This window comes from Hibiscus syriacus, unplaced genomic scaffold (genome assembly GCF_006381635.1).
Source record: "Hibiscus syriacus cultivar Baekdansim isolate YM2019G1 unplaced genomic scaffold, ASM638163v2 tig00111342_pilon, whole genome shotgun sequence".
Classification (NCBI taxonomy): Eukaryota; Viridiplantae; Streptophyta; class Magnoliopsida; order Malvales; family Malvaceae; genus Hibiscus; species Hibiscus syriacus.
In genome coordinates, this window is record NW_024063066.1 from 732752 (window position 1) to 760191 (window position 27440).

At 33.2% G+C, this 27440-nt stretch overlaps 4 protein-coding genes and 1 pseudogene across 4 annotated transcripts; 2 read left to right on the forward strand and 3 right to left on the reverse strand.

Moving 5' to 3' along the window:
* The first annotated feature begins 1630 nt into the window (after positions 1 to 1630).
* On the forward strand, positions 1631 to 2694 carry LOC120159091 (annotated as a pseudogene).
* A 2129-nt stretch (positions 2695 to 4823) lies between these two features.
* LOC120159078 (probable bifunctional methylthioribulose-1-phosphate dehydratase/enolase-phosphatase E1 1) lies at positions 4824 to 9089 on the reverse strand. The gene is made up of 11 exons (XM_039169747.1): positions 8954 to 9089; positions 8279 to 8374; positions 8022 to 8141; positions 7695 to 7784; positions 7274 to 7450; positions 6900 to 7055; positions 6532 to 6681; positions 6353 to 6454; positions 5720 to 5829; positions 5516 to 5634; positions 4824 to 5081 (listed from the first exon to the last, which is right to left on the reverse strand). Exons 1-11 carry the CDS (start codon positions 9071 to 9073, stop codon positions 4990 to 4992), a joined length of 1332 nt encoding a protein of 443 aa, XP_039025678.1. The 5' UTR covers positions 9074 to 9089; the 3' UTR covers positions 4824 to 4989.
* A 577-nt stretch (positions 9090 to 9666) lies between these two features.
* LOC120159057 lies at positions 9667 to 10661 on the forward strand. Its single transcript, XM_039169729.1, has 4 exons — positions 9667 to 9811; positions 10019 to 10143; positions 10240 to 10422; positions 10498 to 10661. The coding sequence occupies exons 1-4, from the start codon at positions 9785 to 9787 to the stop codon at positions 10535 to 10537; spliced, it is 375 nt and encodes a 124-aa protein (XP_039025660.1). The 5' UTR covers positions 9667 to 9784; the 3' UTR covers positions 10538 to 10661.
* Positions 10662 to 17029: 6368 nt separating this feature from the next.
* Positions 17030 to 19272, reverse strand: LOC120159237 (protein yippee-like At5g53940). Its single transcript, XM_039169877.1, has 5 exons — positions 19101 to 19272; positions 17820 to 17863; positions 17496 to 17604; positions 17312 to 17367; positions 17030 to 17221 (listed from the first exon to the last, which is right to left on the reverse strand). The coding sequence occupies exons 1-5, from the start codon at positions 19194 to 19196 to the stop codon at positions 17140 to 17142; spliced, it is 387 nt and encodes a 128-aa protein (XP_039025808.1). The 5' UTR covers positions 19197 to 19272; the 3' UTR covers positions 17030 to 17139.
* A 2512-nt stretch (positions 19273 to 21784) lies between these two features.
* Positions 21785 to 22524, reverse strand: LOC120159236 (ethylene-responsive transcription factor 4-like). The gene has a single exon (XM_039169875.1). It carries the CDS (start codon positions 22488 to 22490, stop codon positions 21960 to 21962), a length of 531 nt encoding a protein of 176 aa, XP_039025806.1. The 5' UTR covers positions 22491 to 22524; the 3' UTR covers positions 21785 to 21959.
* Between the last annotated feature and the right edge of the window lie 4916 nt (positions 22525 to 27440).

Genomic DNA, 27440 nt, shown 5'->3' on the forward strand with positions numbered 1-27440 from the left:
ATAACTCATAAATAAATATTTTTAACTCGTAGTAAAATAATATCTCTTTTACACTAAACTCAAATTCTAAACCCTAAAATCCACCCTATATCCTAAATCTCAAACCTCAACTCATATACTCTAAGGGTACGTTTGGTTCACGGAATGTAAGATTATCAGTGAGAATAAAAGATTACCAGGGAATAGGATTACTGGGAATGTTGTATTTTGTGTTTGGTTGGTTTAGCATGAATGTAAGATTATCGTGTTTGGTTAAATGAATAAAAGATTATTGGAATGTATATATGACCAAATTGTCCTTATTATATATTTGTATAATATTACAAATTGTAAAATATTTATATATTTTCTTTAAAAAATTAAATTCATAATATTTATATAATTTTTTAAAAAAATTAAAAATATAAAAAAAAGTTTAATGAAAGGGTAAAAAAAAATTTAATCCCTAAACTTCATATAAAATTTTAATTATAGATTTTTTTGTAAATCTAAAATAATTTAAGGATAAATTTTTAATTTAACCTTCGTAGAATTTTTATTATTCAATGACAGAATAAATATATTTTTGAAAAAAAAATAAAAATTTGAGGGTATTTTAGTCCAAAACGCCGGTAATGTTACAATACTTAAGGGAAGAGAGGTAATGACATTCCCGGTAATATACCCCAAAAAATCTACTATTGGTAATAAAACATTACTGGGAATGAGATTCCCGGCCAACCAAACACGGGAATGTGAGATTCTCATCCCATGGTAATCCCACAATCATTGAACCAAACACCCCCTAAATCTTAAATCCTAAACTCTAAACCATAAAGCTTAAATATTAAACTTTAACCCTAAAGAGAAAAATATTATTTTACAGTTCGTTAGTCATTTATTTATTTAAATTTATAGATATAAATTAATGTAAAATTTATTAGTTTCACATAGAGTAAGTAGATCCTAACCCATATATAATAATAATAATATTAAATCACATTAAATAGTTTGATAGAATTAACGTAAAAAATTTTTTGAATTAAAAATATACATAGAAAAAAATAAAAGTAAAAAATTACGTTGATGAAATGTTAACTTAAATGGTATTGTTTAGAAAGATGTGAATTGAAATGTGTTTGAATTTAGGGTTTTGAAGAGTTTAGATAAGTAGACACTAAATGAAAATAAAATTATAATACAAAAACTAAATCTGTAAGAAACATATAGTAAGTGGACCCTCTATATAATTTAGCCATTACAATTTACTAAAAGAAAAAAAAGGGAAAGTTCCTATCATCTCCAATCCCATCAAGACAAGATTTAGTCAGGGCTCTGAAGTCAATAATACCCAATTCCACGTATATATTCCAATCTATTTATTTATTTATTTATTTATATCTCAAATAAAATAAATATATTATTTCATATCTTCCGACACTTTGCTGTAGGTGGGCCAAAAGAAATTCCATATTCTACCAATAACCCTCATCTTTTAAATAATACCAAACCAGTATCCATTTTATTGTTTATTGCTTCTTCAAAATAATAATAAAATAATACATTAATTTTTCAAATTTAATAAAAATAATTCTAATGAGAGAAAAAAAAAAGACTATAACCAGTTGCTGCTGCAAATGCCATGGTCACAACACAAGACAACAAAAATACATATAAACAAGCAAAGCAACCTTTTTGATATTCAACAGCAATCAACCCTTGTTTTTCACTCTTTTTCTTTTCTCTTCAACCAAACAGACCCCAAGAAAATTTTATCTTTAAGGGTGTTGAGGAGAGAGAGATCACCCCCATCAATGGAGAATTCGACAAGGTTAGTCCAAGAGAACAACAAGAGCTTGAACTTCCCATCATCATCTTCTTCATCTCCTTTGAACTCCCGCATGGAAATGGAACCAACAGCAACAGCAATGGGGTTGTCCAAATTCACACCCCACCTTTAACTCCGATCCCCATCTCTAGATCTGAGGCAAACCCTTACCCAACAACCTTTGTGCAAGCTGACACAACTACTTTCAAACAGGTTGTCCAAATGCTCACTGGTTCATCGGAGACTGCTAAACACGCTTCATCGAAGCCTCCAACACAGCAACATCAACATCATCATCATCAAGATCAAGGGATACCACCATCAAGATCATCTTTTCCCATACCTCCCATGAAAACAAACTCACCCAAAAACAAAATTTCAAGCTTTACGAGAGGAGGAACAGTAACCTGAAGAACAACCTCATGATGATCAACACTTTCCTTCCTTCCAGTGTTGCAAACAACGGCGGCGGCAGCGGCGGTGCTTATTATTCGCCGAGGAATGCCGAGATCTTGTCTCCGAGCTTGCTTGACTTCCCAAAGCTAGCTCTTAGTCCGGTTACACCATTAAATGAGGACCCTTACAACAAGTCTTCACCTTCTTTAGGGAATTCATCTGAGGAAGACAAAGCTATAGCTGAGAAAGGCTTTTACTTGCATCCATCGCCCATGTCAACTCCTAGAGACCCCGAGCCTCAGCTCTTGCCACTCTTCCCGGTTACTTCTCCCAGAGTTTCAGGCTCTTCTTAAGGATTCAATGAAGAAGAAAAATGATTATGTTAGTTTGAGAGTGATTTGTCAAGAAAACAAAATGAAGTTTATGAGGATCTTTCTTCAATTGTATGATTTGATCTCCCTTTGATTGTGGTAATGCTCTTCCTTTTCACATTCTTCTTTCTCCTTTTATTCTTGAATTTCCACCTGCTACTTCAAAACCACAAGAATTACTACTAATCCTTTGTGTTTTGCATATAATGAACATGGCATTTTCCTTTAGTTTTTGGTCTGATTTGTGGTTGTGGCATCGTGTTCCATGCTTTATTGTAATTTTTGCAGCTCTTTTCAGCTAATACCATGAGTCCAAGTAAAACTTTTACTCATTGTAGGGTTATTACAGATATTATAGTTGTTTTAAGAACACTATCGTTTAAGGATAATGTTCAATCTCTTTCAGTGATAATTGAGTTTTATATATAGCAAAAGATCAGAAAGATAAGGTATTTTTCTGCTGTTCAGAAGAGAAAAAAGTGACTGAGGTGTGAGCTGCAGAATGAAGGCTTTTCTGGCAGGTTTTAATAATGGACCATCATAGTGTGCTACAAGGATGTCTGTTTATCAGTCCAATTCACTGGAACCAAAAAATGAATTTTGGGTGCATTTTGTTTTTCAAAATAAAGTTGGAAACTTTTAGTAAATTGCTTGTGCTATGTAAGAGTGTGATTTGTCTTTGTAAAACTCTATTGATTTTCATTAGCCAAAAGCTTTACAGTTGTTGATCAACAATAACATGACAGACAAGCTATTCTATCATTCAAAATGGCCCACCATAACAAAGGAGGGAAAAAAAGGATCAAACAAGATGTGACAATATTGGATCCTCTAATCTTTTCTCACTTTTCTACACTAAAATGTTAAGTAGAAGGCAAGTAAATGATACATATATGCACACACACATATATTGGAACTGAAATTATTACAAAGGTAATGTATTGCTGCTTTTGTGTTTTGTTTACCCTTTATCTTGGTCTTGTTTTGATTGCTGTCTACTACAATTCCTTAACTACAAACCCTTTTTCTTGGATTGCTTTTTTCTTAACTAACCTAACCAGTTTTGGTCTGATTTGATCTGTTTTAGCAGTAATGAAAAGAGCAGTTAAGGTTTGATAGTTGAACATTTGTTTTTAGGTATCAAAGACACAAGGCAAAGGCTTTGTAAGAAACTGTGAAGATTAAATGACCCACATGTCCTTAGCTTCTTTGAATATGGAAGGGCAGTCTTTTTCATTTAAATCTTATTTAGTATGCAATCATCAAAGTTTGGGGTTTTCAATTTTCATCCTTTTCTCTCTCTCTACACACAAATCCACATATATCTTTTAATGCAAACCTTTTTTTGCCTTAGATACATCAGTTAGCAGAGTTCTTAAGAAATGGGAACATACTCAGCATGCTAAAGTAGAAAAAGTTGAGACTTTTCTTATGATTATGATTGAAAATGAAATTTTGGGGGGGAAAATGATTTTTTTTTAAAAAAATTGAACAGAAAATGTGTAAGGTTTTTACCTTTTTCCCTTCTAAAAGTTTATTTACTTTTTTAAAAAAATTATTTGTTCTATTTGAATATGCATTAAATACGAATATTTTAGAATAATAATAAAATAAAGAATTGAAATAACATAGTAATTTGTAACCCCAGCAGGTTTTTAGTTGGGCTAACTTCTGGTTAGCTATTTCTAGGCTAGTTTCTATACTTTTAGCTTTTGCTTTCTGAAAGCTAATTTTTCCTTAAAATAGACTTTAAATAAGGAAAAAAAGGTATGCAAAAATCAAACAAATTATTTATTTGATAAAAGATAAATACAGAAAAACAGACATTTAAAGATATTTCCTCTTTAAGTTTGTACAGAAAATAACATTTATAAAAATAGTAATGAGAACTGTTTTGTCCACTGAACTTCATTATATACAAGTGTATGCTGCACGCTATTTCAACAACCCCATTAGTCATTAGTTTCCTGCTTTTTATTGCAAATCAGAACCAAATGTTCAAAGATGAGTTTGATGCTGGCTTATCAGTCGAAAGATTTTGTGTTGTTATCGAATCATCAGTCGACGCTTAGTCTCGGATTCGAACATCTCCCAACATAGTAAATTCACTAGTTTTTTTAACATTCATGAGATCCTGTGTTTCACAGCGGACACTTGGGGGTTTATCATCTGGAATGTGAAGCAAATCCTCTTTGTTTGAGACAATATTGTACCAACAAACTTATCATGGCATAAAATGTACACTTGAATGTCTGAAAACATTAGTTGTCTTCCCCAGGATCGATATCATTCCCATTGCTCAGAATGAAAGCACAAACAGAACTTGCAGAGAACCAGGATTTATTGCATTTGAAAGTGATTTATCATGCGTTCGAACTGTTACAGTCGATATTATAAAAGAAGTACAAAATTCTACTAGATCTCTGAGAAAGAGTTGATGGTCTTGAACCCATGGTTATCGGGAAGAGGACCGTTCCCTGGCCGGATAGAAATTATAGCCTCCAAACCTAAGACATGGATAATCATTAATATATTTAATAAACAACGTAAAAATTGCCTTCGTCTTCTAGTTTGTGTAACACTGAAATGGGAAACTGATCTACAGAACAACCAAACTTTCAACGTTTATGTTCCGTCAACAACTTATGCAAGGAAGTGCAGCGAAATTTACTATCGAATTGGAATGGTTTGGATTCTCTTTTAATAGCATGGCATATTTAAGAGGAGATAAAAACAAACAGACAAGCTAACAACAAAGAAAGGGATATGGAAAATAGTTTCATTTACTTTGAGTAAAAGTTTATAAACTGAACCAGGAATCAAACAGGGTCTCAGAATATGGACATAGAGAAAAACAAGAAATGATGTGGAACCCATGACTTTTGTAATCTGGCATTCACTGTTGAAAAGCAAAAAAGAAGAAAAAAGAGCAGTACAATACCTGCAGCTTTTGCAGCAATGGCTTCTTGATAGATATCGGTCAGAAATAGTATCTCAGATGGCTTTTCAACACCCAAGGTCTCGGTTATTTCAGCGTAACTGCGTATTTCTCTCTTGTTTCTGCAAGGGAAGGCAAAAAAAAGTGTTACCTTGAATTAGAATTGAGTGATAAAAATGGAAGCAACTGCGAATGTTGTGAATTTACCCCACTGCGGTGTCGAAATATCCAGATAAATACTTTCTCAAATCGCCAAATTTTGTATTTCCAAAGAGAAGCCTCTGAGCCAGTCTGCTACCACTGGAATATATGTATACCTGTGGTGAAAACAGGAAGCAGTGATTAACATTGATATTGAACTTCCTGTAAATATTCAAGATGTCAAGGAGTTAAGTTAATTGAACTCGGGTGTGAAGAAAAATATGGAGAGGGAGATAGTTAAAAGGTTGGACAGTCTTTAAATGTATGAGGATACGCTTCATTTTTTGTAATCAATATGCATGTCTTCTCAGAAATAAGAGAAATCATCCTGTTTCTGTGGTAATAGATTGTAATTCATGACTGCTTGGTATTGTGTTAAGTGCAACGGTAAGGCACATTGCACTCCCAATGAGAGAACCCAAGCTCAAATCTTGGAGACGACATTGTTGGGAGGGGCAAACATGAATCCTCAGCATGGGCTGTAAAACAGACATGAAAGATACCAAAAAAGATACCAAGTAGACACCTATCAACTAAGAAAATAGTCTTTACAAGCAGCATAATCAGTAGGCTTTACAAATATGGAATCCGGAACTTCATTCAGAAAATAAACTCAAGTAAATGAAATATGCCAGATACCTTCACACCCGAAGCATGCCACTTTTCAAGAGCTTCTGGTACATCATCGAAAACTATGCCTTTGAGTTCATTGTTCTCGAATCCAATTTGCCATATATGGCCCTATTTTGCTTCATATATTAGCTCTATCCCAATAGTAAGCTTTAAAAATGTATTTTCTTTGAATTCATTTTTCTTACTTGCAATTGCTTCAAGGCAGTGATTTTTCGATCAGCTTTTATCATTGCTTCCACATTAGCAACCAAAGCTGCAATCACCTCCTCTTTTTCGGAATCCTCTGAGGAGATAGGTACAGCGCCAATAACACCTTGCTTCAAGTCATCTTCAACCTGCAGAAACCCCATTATGTAATCAGTATAAGCATCTAATTTAGGATTCAATATCAAGTTCTTTGGTTGCCCTAATCTCCATGGAGGCTTAGCTCTTTAATTCGGTTCTTTCCTATAAAATGTTAAGAATAATTGCTTCAAGAAAGCAAAGCCGAAAGATTGTATCTTGATGAAAGCATAATATTATAAGAGGTTCTAAGGTCAAAAGAAAATCTTACCTGAGAACGTAATAACTTAATATCATCTTGGGTTTCAGCACTAGCATATGTTGCGGACAAATGCCTCTCGACATTGTTTTGGGCATAAGGAAAGAGAACGTCCATTACAAATGAAATAGGAGTAGTGGTTCCTTCAATATCAAGTACAATGCAACGCTGCAACAGAACAAACTGTAAATGAGTGTTTATTTCCGACGAATGAATGTAACAATCTTCTTGTTCAGCAATGAAAAAATCAGAGTATACCAGTACGCCATTCATCCATTCAAGTTAAAAGACATGGTTCTCCATATGAAAATTTTTGCAAGAGGGGACATGTTATCATGCAAAAATCCAGAATTTAACATACTGGAGAAAATATGTAAAATTCTTACTGGTAATGGCTTCAAGTTACAATTTGAATCAATTGTCCTAGCCTTTTTAGACACATTACAGTCGACACCTGGAACTCCTTTAACACTCTGAATGGGGCCATGATCTGGAGTAGACCAGTCAAAGCCTAGTTGATGTAATTTAATAGCAGCATCAAATAGGTAGTGGTAACATTCAGCCTGAAATAATAAGAAACAAAATATGACCGATGCAACATGTAACAATCTCTATCTTACTAGGGAGGAGCATCAACTTTTAGTGGAACTTTTACTTTTTAATCTTGTTATTATATTCTAAGTCATATGCATATGAAAATACTTTTGGCATTTGTAAGCAGCAGTAAAGCCCAGGAGAGAGAGGCTCCAGATACTCATTCTGAATTTCCCCAGTTGGAACTCAAATATATACATAAGTCTAATGAACCTGAGTTTTGGCGCTGATCCATGAGTCTCCCCATACATATATGCCATGATTGCGCACAAGCACAGCTGTTGTTTTAGGATAGGCTTCAATCTGAAAAACAATGAAGTAGATTTCAATTGAGCGAAAGCAATGTTATGCATGGATAAATTTGATTGAAACGAACTGTAATGGAGTGTAGACAATATGTTCTCATTAGCAAAATGGTCCTCGTCAATATAGATTATAGAATATTTGATAATCTCATTCAGCTACATAAACATTTTAAGAACTTCATAAAACCCATCTCATAATCTATCTATTAGCAAGATTAATGCAAACGAAACATACAGCTTTGGCAAGTGAATCCGTTAGCTCGTTTTCATAGGCTGTGTTCTCGATTATTGGGATCACAAGTTCATCGTAGTAACCATGTCCTTGGATTCCTTTTATCATTTCCATATGAGTGATCTGTAAACATCCAAAAGAGAAAAAGTAAATCAATCACTAAAAGAACACAGATGTCTAGCAGTAAAGAAGGAAATTAAAGGTGAGAGAAATTGCGAGAAACACAATCTAGAATAATATTACAGACAACAATAACTTACACGAAACTCTTTCGAATGTGGATCAATCATTGTTGCAAGACAGGATTCTATTCCATGACTGTGGATAACAGCCCCAGCATTACGCATATGATATGCCTGAATTATGAGGCAAAAAGATCATTAAATATAAATACCAAACTCAAAACATGAAAAGTGAGGCAGCACACCGTTAAATTCTGATTCAGTTACATCTTTCATATATAATCCATCAACATAATCCTCACAAATTAAACATTTATAACATGGTGTCAAATATCGGTACTACTTTGACTCCTTAACTAAACCAAGAAATCAGTGGCTAACCTTTGGGTAAAAGAATTTATAAAACTATGTAGTTAACAAGTTTTAGAATGCATCGAATGAAGCAACAAAGAGGATTCAATTTTACCAATGTAAACTTTAACAATTTTATCTGCAACAAGTGCAAGCATCAAACATAATTGGGTATAAGTTTTGCATGCATTACTTAACTTTACACCCTTCACAAATTGTAAGTTACGATAGGATCAAGGGCAACTAAACTAGATAAGAACCAAATTTGCCGGTTATTGATTCGCAACATGGATCTTTAATCAAATTTTGCACAAAAGCAAACAACACTTGGGATGTTACAATTTCAATCCAACAGGAATTTCTTTTGTATGGTTTTCCTACAAAAACACAGATAATAATTACCTTCATAAAAAGAGGAGCACAATCGGAACACTTAGGAGGCTTATGAGGGTACGTCTTTGGAGAAGGTGAAGATATTATAGCCCCATCCCCTGATAATACATACATGTCCTCTGGTTCCATTCTCTCCTTTTGGACACCTATGAAAGCACCAAGCCACAAATCCATAATGAAGCTATATTGTAGAAAAGAATAAGAAAAGTAACTCTTAAACAACAACATTCCAGTAATCAGAAGAATGCAAAGAAATAAAAGAACATGTTATTGGAGATGAACGACAATATACCGAGAACAAATTGTAAATGAAAGACAAGTTCTATCTACAAGATAAGGCCGTAAATTCTTACTGGAAAAAGCAAAGATGTAGGAAGATAATTAGACTCGCATGGACTAAAATCGATACTCGGACTCATTTATGCTTGAAATGTATATACCAAGTAGCCAAAAAGGCCATAAAAAGGGGGACGTTTGGGGTAGATTTACTATATCCCAGATATCAGAGTTAGTCATGCTTGAATAATTAATATCCAAAAGAAAACAAACAAGTGGGCTAATCAGCAAACAACTAGGTTATTAAACCCTACTGATTACTAATAAAAAAGCGAGTGTTACTTATCCCGTGACTAAAGAGCTAACTTTATTTAGGCTCAGATGCTGAGAATTTTATATATATTTGGTTATTTATTTAGGCTGTGCTACTATCACCGAGTGTTATTATTTTTCTCCAGAAGTTCCCGTGACTATTTGGATGCACAAAGATTATTTCCAACGATTTGTCGACCAAGTGATGATGAAGAAAATGCCAAGATAATATCATCATCTATTCCACTATCCATGTTGCTTATCCCGTCCCTAAAAGAGGTGCACACTACTCGAAGTTTACTTTAGGTTTCCCTGCCAGTTAGCTTGACAGTAACTTTGAAATATTCCTCATGTTTAAGTAGGTTGAAGTTATTTGCTGTGATATCAACTTCCATTTCCTCTTTTACCATATCAGCTTCTGATATTTATTAAGACTGCAATCATTTTGTTCACGTCTTAATAGTTTGCCGATGCATTAAAATATAGGTCCTTGCTGATGATTCAGAAGGGTCAGTTGTACGTGGAGTTACTAATTCTCTCATAAACATGGAGGATGCAAAGCCCGGATCTTGTGAGGCTCTCGTTCGCAGGTTGCTCGAGCGATTGGCAAGGTTAACTTTTTTTCGTATCTCACATTACCATCCCTTTCGAAAGTAAGCCATATTAGTCTCTTTGAAATCATAAACTAAAGAGAGAAAATTTTGCAGCTCGGAGGAATCTTCGATGAGAGATATGCAGGAGCTAGCAGCTCGCTTGTTCAATAAGGGCAAGATGACCCCTGAAGATGCACAAAATCCGAACGCCGAAGCCGACAGTAGAGGAAAACAGCAGCATAAAGAACTTAATTCAAATTCCAACTTGAGCCCTCTTGCGAGATTTCTGCTTTCCAGGTTTGTTGAAGCACTGCTCCATTAACACACATGATCTTAACCCAAATTGTTCTAAAATCCTCGTATGTAACACAGGTGGCAAGGCCAAACATCGCGTGATCTTAACTCGAATTGAAGAGGAAAAACTGAGATGGATTTTATCTCTTGTTTTTGTAGGGTGTTTACAGTTCTGCATTTCTTATGATTTTGATTTACATAACATCGTAAGAAATTGTGTAATTTTCATCCATTATGATCAATTTTTTTGTGTTGCGGGGATGACATTGATGTATAATTTAAACTTTGCTATCATCACATTAGAATAAAACATTAATCATTCATTTAAACAATAATCTCTTTGTACAATTTTGCAGACTCTGCTTACACAGTTTTTAATGCACCTTGCCTTGCACTTGTAAACTCGATTTGTTCGAATACTCACCTCTACCGCTACCGCTTCAAAACTCCAACAACATTTATTTTCTTGTACTATATCTAAAATGATCAAATCCGTGCATGCCAAGGAAAAATAAATATATAAAAGGTAGATATAATAATTTAAGCCAGTGAGCTAAAAGAATGCTACCAAAATGCACTGCCATCAATTAGTTCTCTACCGCTGCTGCTGCTAAAAGCTGCACCTTTTAATCAAGATCCATCACATTAACAAAAGGGCTCAGCGCTTGAGCTGTCTCCTAGCCAAAGCAGGGGCTAGAGATGAACATTTGTCGGATTTCAATCCGATCCGGATCGGTTTTTATCCGATCCGGTTTTTTCTCATAGAAAAAAAACCGGTTTATAAAATAACCGGTTCGGTTTTTAACCGGTTTGGAGGGCCGGATATCCTAACCGGTGTAACCGGTTTTGGTTTTAAAAAAAACCGGTTTTTTTTAAAAAAAACGGTTATAAAAAAACCGATTTTAATATTCCAGATTACTCATAGGGAACCGATTCCCCCCCAAGGGGGTACCGATTCCTCACTGAATGGTTTGGCTCCGAGATTTCCAGAATGCTCGGAGGGAACCGATTCCCCCATAGGGGGTACCGATTCCCCCCTATTCAACGGTCGAAATATTTGAATTTTACACTTAGGGAACCGATTCCCTATGAGGGTACCGATTCCCCCACGCTCCAAGCATTTTTATTAAATGTTTTCACACTTAAACGGCTATATTATCTTCATTAATTATCACTAAAGTTCAGAAGTGATTCAAAGTGTATTTAAGCAAGCTTAGAAGTCATTGATCAAAGACAAGAAACATCAAGCAACTAGAATCAAGAGAGAATCAAAGAGAAAGCATCAAACCTCAAGTTCGATAAATTTAAATACTTAATTGAAATACTTAATTAACTCAACATAATTGAAATACTTAAATACTTCCAAGTTTGATAAATTCAAATACTTAAAAACTTCCAAGTTCGATAAATTCAAATACTTAAAAACTTCAAGTTCGATAATTGAAACAAAGTTTACGATAATTGAAATAAAGTTATAAAATAAACTACATTGCCATCTATTCTTCATCATCTTCGCCTTCTTCGTTTGGAGGGGATATTCCAAGTTCGATTTCTTCAATGTGTAAGTTTGCTTCCAAATCGGCATCAATTGCATCTTCTAGGGTGGTGATATGTTGCTTACGAGCCGCTCCATCCAAATAATCCTTTAAACAAATGCATACTTCCACCGACTCGGGACTTAGTCTTGATCTCCGTTGCGATATAACCCTGCCACTAACAGAAAAAGCGGATTCCGAAGCTACCGTAGAAGCTTGGACGGTTAGTAAATCACGGGCCATGGCGGCTAGAATCGGAAATTGTGCTTCCTTTTCTTTCCACCAAGCCAAAATATCCAAACTTTCAAACTCTTCAAATGTCATTTTTGATAGAAAATCGCATGACATATAATTTCCCAACTCGCTACTTGGGGTGGTAGTACGTGATCGTTTGGATTGGGAATTTACAAGAGTGTTAAAAAGATTCAAATTTATGTTACTTGGACGTCTACTAGATGATTTCGCATTCATTCTCATTTGATCGTGTATTACACTACTTGATCCGTATTTATTTAAATAAATTGCAAACATGTCTCGAAAACATTTGTTAAAATAATTTATTTGGTTTTGGACAAAGTTGGGTTCATCATCGGTTAGATTAAAAACAAACGCAATTTGTTCAATTAGTGTTTCAACCCCACCAACATTTAACGTTGGGTTTAAAGCGGCGGCACAAGTAAAAATGGGGGGAATCTCCTTAAAATATTTTAAAAGTTTTTCCTTCATTGCAAAGCCAATTTCTTGAAAAACTTCGGTTTCAAATTCAAAGTCATTTAGTCGGGTAGCCAACAAAAATATTTGATTAAGAACCAACGGGCTAGTAGGGTAATAAACACCGGATAAAAAAGTTGTTGCATTTTTAAAAACCTCAAGCAAATCGGTTATTTTGGCTATAGTTTCCCAACTCGAATCCGGATAAATGTTTGGGACATGACCCCTCTCGAAAAGCCGATCGTGAAATGTTTGCAATGTTTCCCTTTGCCTTAAGGCAGTATGCATCATCATCCAAGTTGAGTTCCAACGAGTTGGATAATCTAAATTAGGACCCAAAGCTTTTTTATTAACGGACTTACAAAATCGTTTATAATCATTTAGTCTTTTGTTGTTGTTACAAAGAACCGATTTTATCATTGTTTTGAATTCTAATCTAATCGGCTCAATAACCTCCAAACCGGCTTGCACGGATAAATTAATTATGTGTGCAACGCAACGGGTATGAAAAAACGCACCGTCTAAAATCGGTGAAAGTAATATTTTCAATCTTGGAACCGCGTTTGTATTATTCGATGCATTATCAAAGGATATAGAAAAAACTTTATTTTCTAATTTATAAAGACAAATTACCCTTTTTAAAAGTGTAAATAAATTAACACCGGTATGCGGCTCACCGAATAATTCAAACGCGATTGTTCTTTTCATCATTTGCCAATTATCTTGATCTAACCAATGTGACGTAACGGCTAAAAAAGAATTTCCGGTATTATGAGGGGAACTCCAAACGTCACATGTAAGCGACACACCATAACGGTGTTCTTGGAATCCTAAAATCATTTTTTCCCTCGCCGTACGCCACATTTTTATAGCATCTCTTCTAAGGGTAGTACGACTTACTTGAGTATAACGTGGTTGCATTAGTTGTTGAATTGTTGTCGTGAAATCTTCATCATCAAAGTGGTCGAACGGCAATGCTTTTGTAATCACGAACTTTGTAAACGCTTCTCGTAATTTTTCGTTGTCGTAAACAAAAACACCACCTTGCGGTGTAAGATTCGATTGACTAGGATCCGATCTTGAGCGAAGTGCCTTGCATGATTTTGTCAAATGGTTCTTCAACGTTGTGTTTCCTTCCGATGCAAGAAACTTTAGACAAAGTTTACAACGCGCCCTCCTCGAGCCATTTGACATCTCACATAAATCGTAGTGATCCCAAATGTCTTTGTTTCGAGTGTGTTCGATCACTCTCACGACTTCAAGGTTTCCCCCGACGGAAGATTCAGCCGTGTTACTCATGATGAACAAAAAATTACAAAAGTAAGATTTGAGAGATGTTTAAGTGTTGTGTAATAAGATTTGAGGAATTTGTAATCAACCAAATACATCCCCAACCTATTTATACATGTTTAGGGTGGTAAAATGGTAATTTTTAAAAAAAAAACGGTAAAAAACGGTCACAAAACCCCCCCAACGGCTAGTTTTTTAAACCCAGACCGTTTTTTTTCCGGATAAAAACCGGTTTTTTAACCGATTTTTTTCAAACCGGTTTTTTATCCGGTAAAAAAACCGGTTAAAATAACCGGTTTAAAAAAATCCGATCCGGTTAAAAAAAACCGGTTTTTCCCAAAACCGGTTTCAGATATTTTTTTCGGATATTCGGATATTCGGATTTTTTGTGCACCCCTAGCAGGGGCTCTCTTACGAATATAAACTTGGTAACTCACCTGCACAAAATAAGACAAAAAGATCCAACAGTATCATGATCAACACTTAAGAGTAGACCGGTTAATTGAGTATTATCGGGGTTAAATCTAACCTGCACCATTTCCCCACCCCGCATTACGGACATCGTCTTTTGCTGAAATTGTGAACCATCCTTTGTCTCGTCTTCTTGTGTATCCGAGCTAACGTTTCCAGAAGGGTATGTCTTATCACAAGTAGAACCGCAGGTATCGTTATCTTTAACGACTGGATTATCACACATCGGGACTCACAGTTTGGGCAGTTGTTAAATCACAAACCAGACTTGAAGCAAGTAATGCTCGCAATACAGTTATTGATTCTATTTCTAAACCACCCTCGTCTACACTAGTCTCAGTTACCAACCTGGCCTGAGAGGGTTCTGGGTAACAGCTTCTTGTTTATGAGTATTGCGAGCATTAGGTGCTTCAAGTCCAGTCCGTGAGACAACCAGCTTTGGCTTATTAGAAACAGAATCAACAACTGTATTAACCACTTTTCTAGGAATACCAGCGGGAACCAACCAAGCAGGTGGGGAAGCAGCATCACACTCCAGAGTCTTGGAATACTTTCCATCATCACTCGTATTTGTTGTGTTCCTATCGTCCTTAGGGAGAGTGGATGAGTCTCTTCTAACCGGAGGTTGTCTAATCTGTCGGCTTGCTTGACTTGCTACCACCACTCTACCATCATCTGCTATAGGGGCTTTACTCTGAAACGAGTCCATCTTTACATTGGATGGAGTTTTAACATCATCAACACTCTCATCATTCAGAGCCGTTGGAGGATTAATGTTTTTATGGAGACCACCATGAAACTAAAATAAGTTTTCCGGTGTACACTGTCTGAAAATCGATTCAATATCATCACCGTTTAAACCATCAGTGGCACTAGAAACATTCATTTCTTCAGCATTGCTAGTTCTGACGTTATAGACTTCTACTTGCTCATCATCTGGAGGCTTTATCATCTCGGACACAGTATGTGTATGTTGCCGTAACTTCCTCTCACCACCGCCATCATACTATTATTGCTTCTGCAGGATGGATAATCATCATGATCATATACATCTTCTATAGGCTCATTGTCAATCAATTCTAGGAAGCTTTCGTTTCCTTGTTCGACAACAGTAGAAACTGATTTCAGCCTTCTCGAGTTGCCATCTTCCAATACTCTCTCCTCGATCGAATAATCAGATCCTTCACTATATCTACTGCAAGAAACACAACTCCTTGATCGGTCCATACTCCTCTTGCTTCCTCTTTTAACCTTCTCCGATCTTCCATATTTCTCCTTCCTTTCTGATCTGCCCCTTCTCTTCTCATATTCAATCTCGTCAATGTCAAACCGACTATTCCAAGAACTCACACTCCCACCTCTCGTGGACCTCTTCCTCTTGCTGGTTCTCTTCCTCGTATCACCTCTCCTCGATCCCTACGGTTCTTCACATGAGGAGAATCCTCACAAGTTTCCCTATTGGAGGACCGCCTTCTAGACCTCTTCTTTCTGCTCTTCCTGTAACAGGACCGGGACCTTCGACTTCTACAACCATCCTCGGAACTAGAACTAGAGGATGAAACAGGGTCAATATCACTTGAATAAGAAACAGAATCATCTTGCAGACGACCCAGCCTCTTGGACTTGCTTTTCTTGCTCTTAACCTTAGTTCCCTCCCTCGTTCGTGACTAAAACGAATAATAATAATAATAATAACACACACGCACATACATTAAATTCACCAAACTTTCATTCAAACATGAAATGATACTTTCATTTACTAAAAAGGGTTCGCCTATACCTACTTACATCACCAAAACAAGTGCAAACTAAGCCAAATGAAGAACAACATACCAAACAAAGAGAGCCGAAAGATTCCTTTCATCTTCCTATGATTCCCACACATCCAAACAAAGGATAAATCTTTAAACCACTATACTACAAATTGCATTGACCAAAAGTTCTACCCGAAAAAATCACATTAAAAAGGGGAAAGAAAAGAAATTACCAGATCGGATAGAGTATGTATAATTTTCAGATCGAGTCGGATGGATGAAACACGTCAGCACTACGACATGATCAAACAAGCATGTCGTTTTAAAAGTTCCTATAAATCAGTTAGGCATAATTCAAAAAATCGTTAACATTTGATTAAATAATCAATTTAAATTTTATTTTTTTATCCTTAATACTTTATTTAGAGATATAAAGGTCCTTATAGACTATGAATGGAAATTATTAATTAACAATCGATGAACACTGGGAATTTTATGTTAAAATAAAACATTAAGGGTTAAAATATTTTAAAAAGAAAATATGAGTAAAAGTAACTATTCAATCAAACATTATAAATCTTTTTGACATAAAATAAAATATTAAACATTAAAATACTCTAAAAAGATAAATTTCAAAACCTAATTTTGACATTACACCGTCGTTTTATTCAAAATAATTCACATATCCTTCATGTTTTCATTAATTAAATAAAAGTTTAATAATAGAATTTTAATTTGTTATTTTCATAAAATATTGTATGTATAGAATATTTATTAAAATAAAAATAATATTTATGTAAAATATATAGGCGAAATATTAAAAAAAAACAAGAAACTCAAAACGGTACACAAAACTCACAGTATGGCATTGACTACTTTGGTACAAAATGTCAATTATTACATGAACATTCCACCTGCTATATTTGTAGATCTACTTCAGAAACAGTGTGGTTTACATCCTAATTTTCACCGTCGCTCGTACTGGGACGGGTGTCGATGTATACTTCCGGTGAGATGTCGATTCCGTCGACTATCCTTCCCCTGTACTATGCAGAAAAAGAATGGATTATTCTACATGATGTTTCATTGACAAGAGTATATGATGGAACCAATGGGAAAAAAACATTTTACCTCTCAAGGACAACTTTTCCTTCTTTGTACTTTTGACCCTTCTCGTGTGCCGCCTCCTGCCCGTCAAAGATCGAACAATCATGCGAAAGCAAAAGCAAAGTTCGGGAAAGTTAGTGAGACTCGGTAATGATTAGTGTCTCGGGTACTAGATTTGAAATCGATATCGAATTGTTCAGGAAATTACATATTTCCAGCCAACAATTTGCCCACAACAGCAGCAAAATACATCTGCCACAGTATGCATTCCGGATAGCATCAGCCTCTCTTCTAAGGCTCCAACTGTTATGTTCACCCTGGAACATGAAATTCTAAACAATAAGCAACTAAAAGCTTCGATGTCACTTACGAGACTTTCGAAGTTTCACGGCTTTTGTAAAGATCATGGGGGAGTAATATGAAATTTTAAAGCAGCTTTAGGTGGTTGAATAACAACTATAAGATCAGCATGACAGAATAAAATGGCAAAAGAAATTAGTCAACCAATCATTGAAAAACTTCAAGATCTTACACATTATTGAAGAGGTAAGCATTCCCCCGGCGACAATGGAAAGACTGAGGAATAGAGAAAATCGAAACAAGTCATTAGCACTTAGCAATCTAACATGGGGTTCAACTGTGTATGTTGTTTAATATCAGAATTTTAAGAGGAAAAAATATTCAGAACCGAGGCATGCATTGAGAGGAACCTAAGTGCACATTCAACTATACATCAACAATCTCCACCCCTGCATACACAGAGCTCAAATACAGAACAGAAATATGCACATGAGAGAGACAGCCGACACTTGAGGATTGAATACATCCTAATAGCTAGAATGGAGTCGATGGAAAATGTTGAAATCATATCTGTATACATCCTAATATCAAAAGTTAGTTTCTTGCAATATTATCTGTAATTTGTGTGTATGTAACCATGTATGTATGTTCTGATTGAGCTCTATGGTATATATTACAGCCGGCTTCGGGGGCATTCAAACATAGAACGATAATCAGCAATATATGCAAAGGGTGAAGAAACATAGAGAAACGAGTTTCTACACAGATCTTAACATTCTATACAGCATAAAGCAATGCTTACAAATCATAAACAATATCCTGAGAATCCAAAGCATCTTTAGTAGGCAGGTCAAAACACTTCAGTTCACACTGTGCAGCCAATGCATTGAAGAATCAAATTAAAGCCATACAAAGAAGACACGAGCGTAACCGATACATCAAATAGCAGCTAACAGGGAAACCAAATAAATCATTAGATATGGAAATCTTGAGAATACATCAAGACCCTTAGGTGAGGCATAAATGATTAAATCAATTCATGAAAATTCCCCATCTTAAAAGAAGATAAAGCCTTTAGGTAAGGTATTTTTGGTGTAACTCTTGTTATTCAGTTTATTCTCAAGAGTTCCACACTTCATTCAAAATCAGCCCTCCAAAGAATCATAAATTTTACTGAAATTTTAAATCCCACCCCCAAATTCTCCAAAATAATAAATTTTGAGGTTCTCCTATTTAATCTTCCCTTCAATGCCAACTACATTTGAACAACAAAATTACACAAAACCAGTAGTGCTGTTATTCATCATGTTCCTAGTGCTATGTTCTTAAACACAAGAGGACCCACACATCAAAAGTTCTAAACTTTAAGACTTCTTCCATCAATAACAGCTAGAAGAACCAACTTTTACAATCAAAAGAAGAATGATTAGATGACAAGTACAAAGCAAATGGGTGAGAAATGAAAAACCCAGAAAGACAAGGAGATCAAGGGAAGAAAATAAGAAGTGGGTACCATGGAAACAAGATCATCAGGGAGAGCTAAGTGAGTTCTACAAAACTTGCATCTATAAGACCTTCCATCAAGCTCAACAGCAAATATCCTTCCCATTTTCCCTTTATATATATATATATGTTTTGTACTTTCTGTTCTTTACACTGCCACGGCAGAACCTGTCTTTAGCTTCTAAGGTTGGGAAAATAAAATAAAGTTGAGGTTGAAGAGGTGGGGAGATGATAAGATGATGGAGATGGTGATGGTGATTGTGGGAGTTATGGGGTAAAGCCCATTAATCAAGTTTCAAGCTTTGGTTTAGTTTAATTGGGCTACTGTTATGAAGTTCAATTATGGATCCATGACCAATTATCATATGGTGTTTACTTACACAAATTCAAAGAACACTTCTTGTAACACTGAAATTTAGGTTATTGATCTCTCAATTATCTTCAAGTTAGTATTTCTACTTTTCAATCCATATAATTTAATTTATTGTAATTTTATTTTATAAAGTCATTAACTAATCTAAATAATCATTACATTTAATTGTTTTTGTTAAAATAGTAACATGATTTATACAAATATATATACAATAGAGAGGTGTAAATGAATTGAGCATGATGAAATAGAGTTGTGTTTATGTTTGTTTTTTATTTCCGAAGGTGTTTAGGTTTGCTTTTTTTGTTTATTTTTAATGTATTTGCATTTGTTTATTTAACATTCGTAAATATGCTCGTTTCATATCCGTGAACATGTTCGTTTAACATTCGCGAACATGTTCGTCAACCAATATTCTTTTTCTATTGTTTTATTTGAAAGTCAAAGAAAAATAATAAAGTTACGCTACTGGTTGTTAAGTCCCCTAAGCTTCGCAGATTAAACTCTATAACTCACCTTATGTTCAATTTAATCTCTACTTTTATCAATATTTAAATGTAAAAAATAAAATAAAAATGAGAAACAAGTAAATGAACTTGTAAACAAGTCGATAAACGAGTCGATAAACGAGCTTATAAACAAACCAATAATTGAGCTTGTTCGTGAACATAAACGAACTAATAATTGAGCTTGTTTGTGAACTTAAACGATCCGAACACATACTTGTTCATATTTATTCATTTATTAAATGAAAAATAAAAAATAAACTTATTTAACTTAAAAAATCAACATAAAAATTATTATACAAACTATATACAAATAATTCACCGAACACTATATTCATTTACACATCTATATATATATAAGTTGTTCGCATAAAAAAATCATATGATGAGGGTAAACTTGGCAAACAATGACCGGTTAAAGGTGGTCAATTTCAAATATAAATAGTGGGAAATTAATTAAATCACTCAATATTTAGCGTAAGCAGATAAAGAAGAAGAAGAAAAATGACTTTGTTCGCTGGTTCAAGACGACACGAATTATGGGTCCCACTGTTAAATCGGCCGCCGCGGGCCACCACTTTGAAGTCTGTATCACGTGTGGACGATAAACCCAACCCTTTGATCTATGGCTGTCAACTGGACCAGGTTTATTGGACGGTTATGATCATGTAAATCACGAGATGGTTTTTATTATTATCATTATTACTATTATTATTATTATTAGGAGCAGCTGGTTCCTTTTTATATTAGGTAAAAACATATACGAGGTTTATGTATTTTTTTTATAAAAAATTAATATATTTCATATTATTTTTATAATATTATCTTTCGATTTAGAAAATAAATTTAATATAATCATTTAACTAATATTTTTTATTGTTAATCTTTATAATACTAATACGGTAGTTAATGATACTAATGTAACAATCTACAGTCCTGACGTGACAATATTTAATCATTCTTCATGTTATTAATCATTGTAGACTGTTACGTCAATACTGTACCATAAATTGTTACACCAACACTATAACGATCGTTGACAAAAAATATTAATCAAAATATCACATTAAATTTATTTTATAAATTAAACGATTATATTAAAAACTGTCGTCTATCGATCGTCTTAACTGCCGTCGAATTAATTGCCGTACGATAGGGGTCCCACTGGTGGCGTCGCCAAACAGATCGGTCGTCTTAACTGCCGTCGAATCAATTGCTGACGCGTTGTCTTGGTAGCCTGGACAGCAAAATGGCAATAATATAGCATAAGGTCAAATTATATCATTAGATCTTTTATTGTACTCATTTAGAAATTTAATATTTATATTTTAATTTAATTAGATTTAATATTTTTATAAAATGATAATTTTATTAATCTAATAAAATGAAAAAAAATTAATAAAGTGATAATTTTATTAAATAAGAAGCATAAATAAAGGGTGATAGTGTATCCCAAAAATTAAGATTAGAACAAGTGAAACGCTTATCCCTCAAAATAATAAAAACACACATGAGATGAATCGTGAAATAAATATTTGAAGAAAAAATTACATTTTTTTTTTATTTTTCAAATTTTGCAATATAAAATAATAAGACATAAATAAGAGAATAAACATAATCAAATATAAAAAATATATATCTACAATTTATGTATAGAAATTTTAATTTTCAAAATTATAGTTTAATTGCAAAATTTAACTATTTTAATTTCAAATTTTGAAATTAAAATCAAAGAATTGTGTAAATGCTGTAAAATATGAAAATTACTCAAACGAAATAGTCCATTCAATATATCTTAGGATAATTCTTAAAATATAATTAAGTAGAAACAACATGGAGAAAACTTCATCATGTTGCCAAAAATACATCTCTAGAATTTATCTTCCTTGTATATACGTTACATGTCAGCTTTTACCATTAGAGAAAAAGAAGGAAAGCCAAAACGCAGAGAGACGAAGTTAAAAACGACGTCCGATGAAATCAAACAGAAAGATCAAAACATTTCAGCAGGCAACTGGTTAAGATCAAGATCAAACACTCTCGGTCGCAGCCCTTGTTCAAAATCAACAACCGTCGACGACGAATCGGAGTCGCTCTGGGCGGCACCGGCAGCGGAGGTGATCTTACCGGCAGAAGTAGAGTCATCGAAGAAAAACACCGGATTATTCTTCGTCAAGGGAGGCGAATGAGATCCGCCGACGAGTGTGAGGTCCAACGGTGGCGGAGAAGAGGACTCAACGATGCTGCTCTGACTGGGGCTTCGGGTGAGGTCGGTATCGTTAACGGTACTATAGATGAAATTCGTCTTGGCCTTGGCGCCACGGTATTCCAGTGCCGCCGCGTCGTAAGCACGCGCAGCCTCCTCGGCAGTGTCGAATGTACCGAGCCAGACTCGGGCCTTTTTCCTCGGGTCACGGATCTCAGCCGCGTAACGGCCCCATGGACGCTTTCTCACACCGCGGTAACGGATCTCGTTGGTAGTCGTGTCGGGATTCGGGTTAACAGGTTTCAATTTTGGAGCCATGCTCTCTCTCTCCCCCCCTGCAGTAATTAAGGAAAGTGGATTGGTTAAAGGAAAGCGGAATAGAGCACGGGGTTATATAGTGGAAGGAAAGCTGAAACGCACCGTTTCGGAACTTGTGTGGGAGTTGAACCACTTAGGTTCAATCTCGGTAATCATTTTGCGCCATGTGTCTCAAATTTGTAAACATTTGTTGAATCTATCATTTTATTAAAATCATTGTTATATAATTATTTATATTCAATCTATTATTTAATTGATTTATATCAATTATAATTATTTGATTTATAATGTCAAAATTTAAACACTCAACATTATTTAAAAAAAACTTAACGTTTTATTCATCTATATCAATTAATAATTGATAAAATTAAGTATTTTAAAATATTTCAAATTATAGTTTATTAAGCGTAAAAAATTACACATAATGTTTAATTAATAATCACTTTTTTATTTTTCAAAAATTTTTGAATCCTAATATTTTAATTTAATACAAAAAGATTATTATTATTTTAATAAAAAAATATTATTTTAGAGGATTGACGGTTGACTAACAATTTTTATCCAAGAATATATCTTTTTATTCCAAAATGGATCGTTAGAGAAAAAATATTTTAAAAGGAAAAATAAAATAAAAAATAACTATTTAATAAAATATTTAAAATAATTTTTATATTAAACTATTTTTTTATAAATATGAATTAAATATAAAATAATATATATTCAAAAATAACTCTTAATTATTTAGTATTAAATGCTCACATCCCTAATATTCATTATGATTGAACTCATAATCTTAAAGAATATAATAATTATTTTATCACCGAGGTCGCTTAGATATTATTCCCGTTTACAGGTTAACCTTAATGGGGTGTTATTATATGGATGTTATTCTAATATATGTATTAAAATAATTCATTAAATCCATCTTATTAAAATAAATTAAATGGGCTTTTCCAATACCGCGTCTCTCGTTTTAAACAATACTATGATAAAATGATGGACCCACACGCCGCTGAGAATCACACGTTGCACATGTGAAAAGTTAGATCTCGTTCCCATAGCTAATTGTTTGTTAATGTACAATCGCTCGCACTGGATTCTACTCACTTTAGCCGGCGCAGTCTTTGACTTAACACTATGTTAGGGTGTCGCGTAATAATTTTAATATATAAATAAATTATGTTACTAAAACAAAGATTACATCCACACTAAACATTGATATTTAAATTAGGCGATTTCCCAAAAAAAAAATCATAAAAAGCTTTTATTCCCCGTCAAACATCGTTCATACTTTTTTTTATCTAACACCTTTTGTAAGAAGACGCGATCCCTACACAGCGTCTTATGCCACGAGAGGTATGACGCGCTCCTATAACGCGTCTTGTAAACGTGTAAAAAATTCGGGTATTATTTTTGTAAATTTTTTAAAATGGTGCTTAATATATAATTAATTTATGTTAGGGTGATATTTGTGTAAAAATGCCCACTTTATCTATTTATTTTTTTATATGATATTATTTTTAACAACAATTAATAATGTTTATTGACTTATAAAATTAATTGTTTAAAAATATAAAATATTAAAATAAATTTTTAATTACAATTGAGAAATCAAATGAATTATTATTTATTTTTTTAAAAATAAATAAAAATGCAATAAAAAAGAATTAAAAGTGAATAAAATTCAATAAAAATAGAATGTAAAGCTAAAAATATCACCTTTTTATTTATAATATTCTTTCTGATATTAATTTTAAAAAATATAAAATAAATATTAAAATTTAATTTTATTAAAAATAAATAATCATTATTAACTGTTGTTAAAAAAATAATTAATAAATAATAATTCATTTCATCCCTCAATTGTAATTAAAAATTTATTTTAATATTTTTTATATTTTTAAACAATTAATTTTAAAATATTTTATTCTCAAGACCTAAAGTAAAGTTTATGATTGTTAAACAGTCGTAGGTGTGGAAAACTACAGAATCGAATGAAAATTCGATCATACAAAGTCAATAACTCAAAATTATCTAACTGTTGTCTAAATATCAACTCAATTGTACCACGAATAAACATCCGATCAAAGAGTTGATCTTTTTTGCTCAATCTTCACAAAAACTGTTTTGTCTCATCATTTTCTCTCGCTTATGAGCTCCTTTCTTTTTCAATTCTTTTCTGTTGAATTTAATTGCCAATGTGCACACAGAAAAATCAAAAGTAGAGTGACTTTTATTGCAAAAGTCAATTGTAATTAAAAGTTTATTTTAATATTTTTATAATTTTAAACAATTAATTTTAAAAGTCGCGGTGTAGGGGCCGCGCCTTCCTGCCAAAGGTGTTAGATCGAGAAATAAAATCTTAACAGTGCCTGAATTTTTTCAAAAATATATGAAGTTTATAAATTTTTAAATTATAAAATATTTATCATCATCATCATTTTGTAAAAGAAATATTAATTATAAAACTTTTATAAAATTATTCATATTTTAAAATACTTACCCTCAAAGTTTTCCTATACTAGATTATACGAATTGTGTAATTTCGTGCAAAAATAAAAATTTTCCAAAAGTTTTTTTTCACACATAAAAATAAATAAATAAAATTGACGTTTTTACACAAATATTACTCTAATAGAAATTAATTACATATTAGGTACTATGTTAAAAATATTTACAAAACTAGCACCCAGCTTTTTTACACATTTCACTGTAGGGGCGCGCCTTACCTCACGTGACCCCATATCAACGTAAGTCGCGGTGTAAGGGCCGCACCTTCCTGCCAAGTGTGTTAGATCGGGAAATAAAATCTGAACGGTGCCTGAATTTTTTCAAAAATATATGAAGTTTATAATTTTTCAAATTATAAAATATTTATCATCATCATCATTTTGTAAAAGAAATATTAGTTATAAAACTTTTATAAAATTATTCATATTTTAAAATACTTACCCTCAAAGTTTTCATATACTAGATTATACGTATTGTGTAATTTCATGCAAAAATAAAAATTTGCCAAAAGTTTTTTTTTCACACACAAAAAATAAATAAATAAAATTAACGTTTTTATATAAATATCACTCTAATAGAAATTAATTACATATTAGGTACTATGTTAAAAATATTTACAAAACTAGCACCCAGCTTTTTTATACATTTCACTGTAGGGGCGCGTCTTACCTCACGTGACGTCAGATCAGCGTAAGTCGCGGTGTAGGGGTCACGCCTTCCTGCCAAGGGTGTTAGATCGAAATAAAATCTAAACGGTGCATGACATGAAAATAATGATTATAAGGGTGATTTTTCAGGAATATCACCCATATCCTATAGTTTAATATTTTTTTAAATTTTTTATTGGCTCTTCAATTTTTTTAATAAATTTGAAGTATAATATTTATTTAAAAGTATTTAATTTTTAATAATAAATATTTATATTTATAATATACACGATATTTAAATCTAAAATTTCAAAGAATTATATCAAATTCTATAACTAATCAGTTCGTTGGATTTTTGTAAGATCTATATATCTTAAACATTATAGAAACAATTAATTAATTAGTTAATTAATTATTAAATAAATAAACCAAAGTTGTAGCCGCCCTGCCGCAACAACGAAAAACAAGTGAGCCAAGTGCGATAAGTCTAAAGAATCCACGTGTTGCGTAAACGCAAGGAGTCAATGAAGGGCGGCGATGGCTAACGGGGTTCGGCCGTTGGTTTTGTTAGGTTAGTGTCCAGAATAACGGAAAAGGTCTTGAGTGGTTACGGCGAATATTTATTTAATTTAAGGGTAAATTACGTTCTGAGTACTTCAATGATTAGTTTTAGTCCGTTTTAGTACCTAAACTTTTAATTTGTATAAAATCATGCCTTAAGTTTAGTAATTATTTCATTTTAGTACCTGCCATTAAAACTTTAGTTTTTGTTTCATTTTAGTACATCTGTTCAAAATTTAATGTTAAGTTCTAAAATTGAATGGATCAAAAATGATAATTTAGATACTAAGCGCATTAAATTTTTAAGGGTAGGGTACTAAAATGAAATGAAAACTAAATATTATGTATGATTTTGAAAAATGTTTAGGAACTAAAATGGACCAAAATTGATAGTTTAAGTACTAAATGCATAGTTTACCCTTAATTTAATTGTTTATTTTGGGTAAATTATGTGTTTAGTACCTAAACTATCAATTTTTTTAAATTTAATATTAATTTTTTAACGGATACTAAAATGAAACAAAATCAAAACGTTAGATAGATTTTAAAAAACTGAAAGTTTAGATATTAAAATGAAACAAAATTAATAATTTAGGTACTAAATGCATAGTTTACGCTATTATTTTTGGTCGGTATTGTTAGGGGGGCTGTTTCCCTCTCACTCACCTCATGCCGTGTGGGACGGGATCTCGTACTTTTTTCTTTTTCTTTTTCCTCCTGAAATTCACCTGGGAAGGTGATGTTGCCTTTCGTCGAATCTAACGGCTAAAAAGGTGTTGACGCCTTATAATTGTTGTGTATACCTTGAAAGTTTTTTTTTATATAATTACCAGTATCTAATCTATTAATCGATTAATTAAGATCGAATATTATAGCGGCAAGGTTGATCCTCCCAATTTAATTTGCTCTATTCGCAATCGTCAGGATTCGAATCATTGATCTTACTTAAGTGATCTAATACTTTATCTCACTAAACCAACCGGTTGTTGATTATATCTTGAAAGTTTCTAATAATAACATTTTTAAATTTATTTCGAAGTCGTTTAAACTCTAATCCTTTTCTAGCCATGTTGAAATTTGTTGTATACGTTGTGTATACTCTAATCTGCAATGCTGCTTTACTGTCATTTAAGAGCTTAACTGGCTGCTCTCTCTTTATTCCAAGTTCCTCGAGCAAATCTTTCAACCATACAAATTCTGAGGTTGTTATAGCCATGTTTAGTATTCTGCT

Coding starts and splice junctions, on each gene's coding strand:
- LOC120159078 (XM_039169747.1), bottom strand. CDS start 9,073: ATGGAACCAGAGGACATGTATGTATTATCAGGGGATGGGGCTATAATA. Junction 7,785..8,021: donor CGGATTCACTTGCCAAAGCT/GTATGTTTCGTT, acceptor ATTGTTTTTCAG/ATTGAAGCCTATCCTAAAAC. Junction 7,451..7,694: donor GGATCAGCGCCAAAACTCAG/GTTCATTAGACT, acceptor TTATTATTTCAG/GCTGAATGTTACCACTACCT.
- LOC120159057 (XM_039169729.1), top strand. CDS start 9,785: ATGTTGCTTATCCCGTCCCTAAAAGAG. Junction 9,812..10,018: donor TTATCCCGTCCCTAAAAGAG/GTGCACACTACT, acceptor ATTAAAATATAG/GTCCTTGCTGATGATTCAGA. Junction 10,144..10,239: donor TTGCTCGAGCGATTGGCAAG/GTTAACTTTTTT, acceptor AAAATTTTGCAG/CTCGGAGGAATCTTCGATGA.
- LOC120159237 (XM_039169877.1), bottom strand. CDS start 19,196: ATGGGAAGGATATTTGCTGTTGAGCTTGATGGAAGGTCTTATAGATGC. Junction 17,864..19,100: donor CTGATGATCTTGTTTCCATG/GTACCCACTTCT, acceptor TCTATTCCTCAG/TCTTTCCATTGTCGCCGGGG. Junction 17,605..17,819: donor GCTTACCTCTTCAATAATGT/GTAAGATCTTGA, acceptor TTCATGTTCCAG/GGTGAACATAACAGTTGGAG.
- LOC120159236 (XM_039169875.1), bottom strand. CDS start 22,490: ATGGCTCCAAAATTGAAACCTGTTAACCCGAATCCCGACACGACTACC.